Raw genomic sequence first — 6,456 nt, forward strand, 5'->3', positions numbered from 1 at the left:
GGGGTGGGGTGGGTGGGGAAGTGGGGCGGGGCCTGGCTTAAGCAGGACTTCCAGGGGAGGGTGTTGGAGGTGTGGCCGGGTTGAAAGCAGGGTCTGGGGATGCGCTGGGGTGTGTATCTTCTGCTCTGGGTTAGGGGCTGGCATTGAGGCTGGGAGGGGGTCTGGGGATGCCGCTTGCCTGAGGGCCCTCGCCCCGCCGCCCAATCCCTTTACGGTGCTGGGCGATCCCTGCAGCCGTACGCGGACCCGGTGCACGACCCCACCTGGCGCTGGTGGGAGAAAAAAAAACAAGACCAGGTAGGCGGAGCGGATTGGGAGCCGGGGAAAGGGGCGGTGCCTGGACACCCCTCACCGTACCCCCAACCCCGCGCTGACTGCGCCGCGCATGCGGTACTCCAGGATTACTACTTCTTCCTGGCGAGCAATTGGCGAAGCGCGGGCGGCGTGTTCATAGAAATGGATAGCTACGAAAAGATCTACAACCTCAAGTCCGCGTACGAGCTGCCGGAGCGCATTTTCCTGGACAAGGGCACTGAGTACAGCTTCGCCATCTTCCTGTCGGCGCAGAGCCACTCCTTCCGGACGATGGCAGACCTCGGTCTGCGCGGGGCCGGAGTCACTCCCGAAGGGCAGGGCGAGGGCTGCTGGAATCTGGGAGCCTGGGGGGAGGGGACACCATCCGAAGGGCGGGGACTGTGAGGGAGGCCTTAACCCCGTTTACTGTCCGGAGCAGGCACCGTCTTCCAGCTGCATAGCCAGGTAGACGTGGGCGTGGTGCTGGCCGACCCCGGCTGCATCGAGGCCTCGGTGAAGCAGGAGGTCCTGGTTAATCGCAACTCGGTGCTATTTTCGGTGAGGCCCGTCGGGCAGCTGGGATCAAGGGAGGTTTTTTCTTTTGTTTTTGTTTTTGTTTTTTGTTTGTTTGTTTTTGAGACAGGGTCTTGCTCTGTCAGGCTGGAGTGCAGTGGCACGATCACTGCATTCTTGGCCTCCTGAGATCAAGTGATCCTCCTCCCTCAACCTCCTGAGTAGCTGGGACTGCAGGCATGCACCACAGTGCCCAGCGAACTTTTTTTTCTTTTTTTCTTTTGAGACGGAGTCTCACTCTGTCGCCCAGGCTGGAGTGCAATGGCACAATCTTGACTCACTGCAACCTCTGCCTCCCAGGTTCAACTGAGTCTTCTGCCTCAGCCTCCTTAGTAGCTGAGATTGCAGGTGCACACCACCACACCCAGCTAATTTTTTGTATTTTTAGTAGAGATGGATTTTTACCATGTTGGCCTGGCTGGTCTTGAACTCCTGACCTCAAATGATCCGCCCACCTCAGCCTCCCAAAGTGCTGGGATTACAGGTATGAGCCACTGTGCCCAGCCTTAACTTTTTCTTTTTTTTTTTTTGAGACGGAGTCTCGCTCTGTCGCCTGGGCTGGAGTGCAGTGGCCGGATCTCAGCTCACTGCAAGCTCCGCCTCCCGGGTTCACGCCATTCTCCTGCCTCAGCCTCCCAAGTAGCTGGGACTACAGGTGCCCGCCACCTCGCCCGGCTAGTTTTTTGTATTTTTTAGTAGAGACGGGGTTTCACCATGTTAGCCAGGATGGTCTCGATCTCCTGACCTCATGATCCGCCCGTCTCGGCCTCCCAAAGTGCTGGGATTACAGGCTTGAGCCACCGCGCCCGGTGCCCAGCCTTAACTTTTTATGTTTTGTAGAGAGGGGGGTCTACCTATGTTGCCCAGGCTGGTCTCGAATTCCTGGGCTCAAGAGATCCTCACGCCTCAGCGTGAGGTGTGAGGTGTGAGGTGTGAGGCATGAGCCACGAGCCACCCCGCGCTTGGCCCCGTTAGCCTATTCCTGAGTAGAAAATGGAAGACTTCCGTTCTCCTACCAGCCCCTACCTCGTCCCAGCTATGGATTATTTGAACTGTTTGTTGGTCTTTGGGGAGACCTGTTTGCCCCTTCATTTCTGCCTCTCCCCTCCTTCAACCCCAGATTACGCTCAAGGATAAAAAGGTTTGCTATGACCAAGGCATTAGTGGACATCACCTTATGAAGACTTCCATGATGGTCAATGTGAGGTCCAAGCCTGGAGGGGAGGGTGCAGGATGGTGGGAAAGCCTGGGCCCACAGGGATCACCATCTTCACCTGCTCCTACCTGCAGGTGGTGGGTTCATCCGGGCTCTGCTTCCAGGAAACGCACTTGGGGCCCCGTATGCAAGTATTGGAGCTTGGGATACTGGGCCCTGGGAGGGGAAGGTTGGGGTCAGGTCTCAACAGGGCTAATCCCCTGAGAATCCCACTAATGCATTCATACTTTCCTTTCTTCTCATTCTTTCTCATCATTCATCCACCCACCCACCCACTACTACCAATCATTCTTTTTTTCTTTGAGACGGAGTTTCGCTCTTGTTGCCCAGGCTGGAGTGCGGTGGTGCAGTCTTGGCTCACTGCAACCTCCACCTCCTTGGCTCAAGTGATTCTCCTGCTTCAGCCTCCTGAGTAGCTGGGATTACAGGTGCCCACCACCATGCCCAGCTAATTTTTTGTATTTTTAGTGGGGACAGGGTTTCTCCATGTTGGCCAGGCTGGTCGCAAACTCCTGAACTCAAGTGATCCACCTGCTTCAGCCTCCCAAAGTGCTGGGATTCCAGGCGTGAGCCTCTGCACCCAGCCTAACTCCTTCCATTCATTCATGTGTTCAGAAAGGGCCATCTTCCCAGTTGTACAGGTTGCACACAAGCTGATGTGTTCCCTCTGATAACTTTTCTGCAGAGGGAGAATAGAGTGAGCAACAGGGACATTTTTTTTTTTTTTTTTTTTTTTTTTTGAGACGAAATCTCACTCTTATCCCCCAGGCTGCAGTACAATGGCGCAATCTCGGCTCACTGCAACCTCTGCCTCCCGGGTTCAAACGATTCTTCTGCCTCAGCCTCCCAAGTAGCTGGGATTACAGGTGCATACCACCATGCCTGGCTAATTTTTTTGTATTTTAAGAAGAGATGGAGTTTNGACGGAGTCTCGCTCTGTCACCTGGGATGGAGTGCAGTGGCCGGATCTCAGCTCACTGCAAGCTCCGCCTCCTGGGTTTACGCCATTCTCCTGCCTCAGCCTCCCAAGTAGCTGGGACTACAGGCGCCCGCCACCTCGCCCGGCTAGTTTTTTGTAGTTTTTAGTAGAGACGGGGTTTCACCATGTTAGCCAGGATGGTCTCGATCTCCTGACCTCGTGATCCGCCCGTCTCGGCCTCCCAAAGTGCTGGGATTACAGGCTTGAGCCACCGCGCCCGGCCAAACCCTTTTCTTAAAATGAAACCTTATGTAAAGACCCAGCCTGTGTGAGCAATAGATGAGCAGTTTCTAGGGTTTGTTTTTGTTTTTGTTTTGGGAGTCTCGCTCTGTCACCCAGGCTACAGGGCAGTGGCACAATCTCAGCTCACTGCAGCCCCCGCCTCCCTGATTCAAGCGATTCTCCTGCGTCAGCCTCCCTAGTAGCTGGGATTACAGTTGCACGTCACCATGCCTGGCTAATTTTTGTATTTTTAGTAGAGACGAGGTTTCACCATGTTGGGCAGACTGGTCTCGAACTCCTGACCTCAGGTGATCCTCCCGCCTCAGCCTCCGAAAGTGCTGGGATTACAGGTGTGAACCACCGTGTCCAGCTAATTGATGAGCATTTTCTAGGGACAGTTTAGGATCCTCCCCACCCCAGCCACCCTCTCGACCCTCAGGAACCTAGGGGCCCCTGAGCCACTTTCTTGGGTGGCTGGCAAACTGCCAGGTTGGCCCGTTGCTTCTGTTTTACAGATGGGGAGCTGGACACTCTCAAAGGGTTTGGGGTGGGGGGCGGGAGCTAGGATTTCAAGCTTCCTTTGCACATTCTTCCAAGTGGAGAAACTGAGTAAGTGGCTCCCGTGTTATTAGGCCTGGGATTGGGGGAAGCGGCTGTCCAGGATGCGCCTAGCTCTCCATCTCTGTCCCTGCAGCTCTAACAAGGAAAACTTCATCTACCTGGCAGACTTCCCCAAGGAACTGTCCATCAAATACATGGCCAGATCGTTCTGTGGGGCTGTGGCTATTGTCACGGAGACGGAGGAGGTGGGCTGCCCTGCCCCTCTCCCCATTCCCTCTCTGCCCACCCCCAAACCCCAGGGGCCTCTCTTTTCCCCTGTCAGAGTAAAGGAGCTAAGGGAAGGGGGCACCCTTGGGGACCCCGAGAAAGGGCAGTGAAGCTCCATTTATAGCTGCAATCCCTGGAACTCAGAGTGTCAGCTCCAAAGTCACGCAGACCAGAGCTATAATCTAATGTTCAGAGGCGGCCCTCTTTCATCCCACAGTGCACTCGTTCACTTCATAAATATTGAGCATTTACTGTGTACCTGCCCCCTGTGCTGGAGAACACAGAGCGGTCAGGGCTGCAATGGGGAAAATATTACCTATGGAAGTACGGGGACCTGGCCCATTCTGGGGCATTGTGCATGTCAGGGAGGGCTTCATGGGGGAGACCACATGGAGGGGGACATCTTGGAGGCTGGAGGGGATCACCCAGGTTGTGGTTCAGGAAGGGGAGTGAAGGTTCCCTTCAGATGTGTATGGGGGTGGGCATTAGTGCAGAGATGAGAAACTGAGGCCAAGGAAATGGTGAAATCCTGGAAGCTGCAAAGAGTGAGAAGAAAAAAGAGGTCTCGGCCCTAGGAACCGTGGCTGTTAGGGAGTGTGTATGTTAGGGATGTTTCAGTTACAAGTGCCAGAAACCCTAACAGACCAAAAACATTGAAAAACATCATAGTGTGTGAGGGCTGGAACCAGAGGTGATTGGGCTCAGGGAAGTAGAAAGATGGCACCACAGAGAAAAGGAAGGGGAGCGCCCTTGGTCCCAGTGGAGGTGAGTTTGCAAACTTCATCCCTCAAACAATGGGGCTACCACAGTGGGCAGAGGGTGAGGTGGGATCAGAGGACCCCATGGTCCTGACACACACACATCCAGCTATCGTACCCACAGATCTGGTACCTCCTGGAGGGTAGCTACCGGGTGTACCGGCTGTTCCCATCCAAGGGCTGGAAGGTGCACATCAGCTTACAGCTGATGCAACAGTCCTCTCTCTACGCATCCAATGAGACCATGCTGACCCTCTTCTACGAAGACAGCAAACTGTACCAGGTGCCTGGCGGGGCTATGTGGGGACATTGGGGCACCCCAGGAGGGCTGACCCCAGCTCACCTGACTCTGCCTTCCCCCTGTAGCTGGTGTACCTTATGAACAACCAGAAGGGCCAGCTGGTCAAGAGGCTTATGCCCGTGGAACAGCTTCTGATGTATCAACAGCACACCAGTCACTATGACTTGGATCGGAAAGGGTGAGAAGACACCGGACCATGACAGGGGTCTGAGGGCTCCCGGCACTGCTCTCCTGAAGCTACCATTCTTGAGAGAGGAGAGACCGAGCTAACCCCAGTGACAGCCTCAGGGCTACGATGGCAGGAGTTCAGCACTTATGGAAGCTCAGAGGAGGCGGCGAACCTGGCCAGGGGGGAAGGTGCATCAGGGAGGGCTTCAAGGAGGAGGAGGTGTATGCACTGTGACAAGAAGGGTGAGGAAGGGTGTCCCAGAACGGGAGAACCACCTGTGCAGAAGCCCTGATGGGAAAGGGGACGAAGTGAGCCTGGTGGTCATGGGGAGAAACTTGGACTTCATCTTGAGGGTCTTGGGGGAGCCATGGATGGGACTAAAGGAAAGGACTGCAGGATCGGATTTTACCGCGTGCCATAATGATGCCTCTGGTCGCCGTCCTGCAGAGGGTGGATCAGGGAGGCAGCTGGATTCGGGGCAGGGAGGGGGCACTGGGGTGGAAGGAGGAAGCAGGAGGTGGAACAAAGAGGTCAAGTGGACAGGCAGATGGGGACTGCCCGTTGAGCAGGGAGGACTCTGGTCTCAGGGATCGAGGGACGTCCAAGGGGATGTGTGAAGAGGCCTCTGGGCAGCAGGGGCTGACGCTGAGGAGGAAGATGGGGGCTGGATTCGATATGGGAAGTGGGTGAGGTGGGAAAGAGGCCTGCGGAAGCTTCCAGTGTTCCGGGTGCCTTAGAGCCAGCAGCCTTTTCCCCTGCCGCTGCCCAGGGGCTACTTGATGCTCTCCTTCACCAACTTCTGCCCCTTCTCGGTGATGCGCCTGAGGAGCCTGCCCGGTCCACAGAGATACACGCGCCAGGAGCGCTACCGGGCACGGCCACCGCGCGTCTTGGAGCGCTCGGGCTTCCACAACGAGAACTCGCTAGCCATCTACCAGGGCCTGATCTACTACCTGCTGTGGCTGCACTCCGTGTACGACAAGGTGGGCGTCCGGCGGCGGACGGGCAGGCCTGAGACCGGACTCGGGGAGCGGGGAGCCGGCTTAGAGGGCGAGGCCTGTGGAGCGGAGCGCAGCAGGATTGTAGAACTGGAGGACTGGGGGGTGGGGTGGGTGG

At 56.2% G+C, this 6,456-nt stretch overlaps 1 protein-coding gene across 1 annotated transcript in view; it reads left to right on the top strand.

Moving 5' to 3' along the window:
- CATSPERG (catsper channel auxiliary subunit gamma) overlaps nucleotides 1-6,456 on the top strand; it is a 44,586-nt gene that overhangs the window by 30,150 nt on the left and 7,980 nt on the right. The window contains exons 13-16 of the mRNA XM_017887346.1: nucleotides 3,979-4,090; nucleotides 4,995-5,153; nucleotides 5,237-5,349; nucleotides 6,110-6,448. Coding sequence (XP_017742835.1) covers nucleotides 3,979-4,090; nucleotides 4,995-5,153; nucleotides 5,237-5,349; nucleotides 6,110-6,448 — 723 coding nt within the window. The remainder of the gene's footprint in view (nucleotides 1-3,978; nucleotides 4,091-4,994; nucleotides 5,154-5,236; nucleotides 5,350-6,109; nucleotides 6,449-6,456) is intronic.

The sequence above is a fragment of the Rhinopithecus bieti genome, unplaced genomic scaffold (genome assembly GCF_001698545.2).
Source record: "Rhinopithecus bieti isolate Rb0 unplaced genomic scaffold, ASM169854v2 scaffold_15776, whole genome shotgun sequence".
In the NCBI taxonomy this organism is placed as follows: Eukaryota; Metazoa; Chordata; class Mammalia; order Primates; family Cercopithecidae; genus Rhinopithecus; species Rhinopithecus bieti.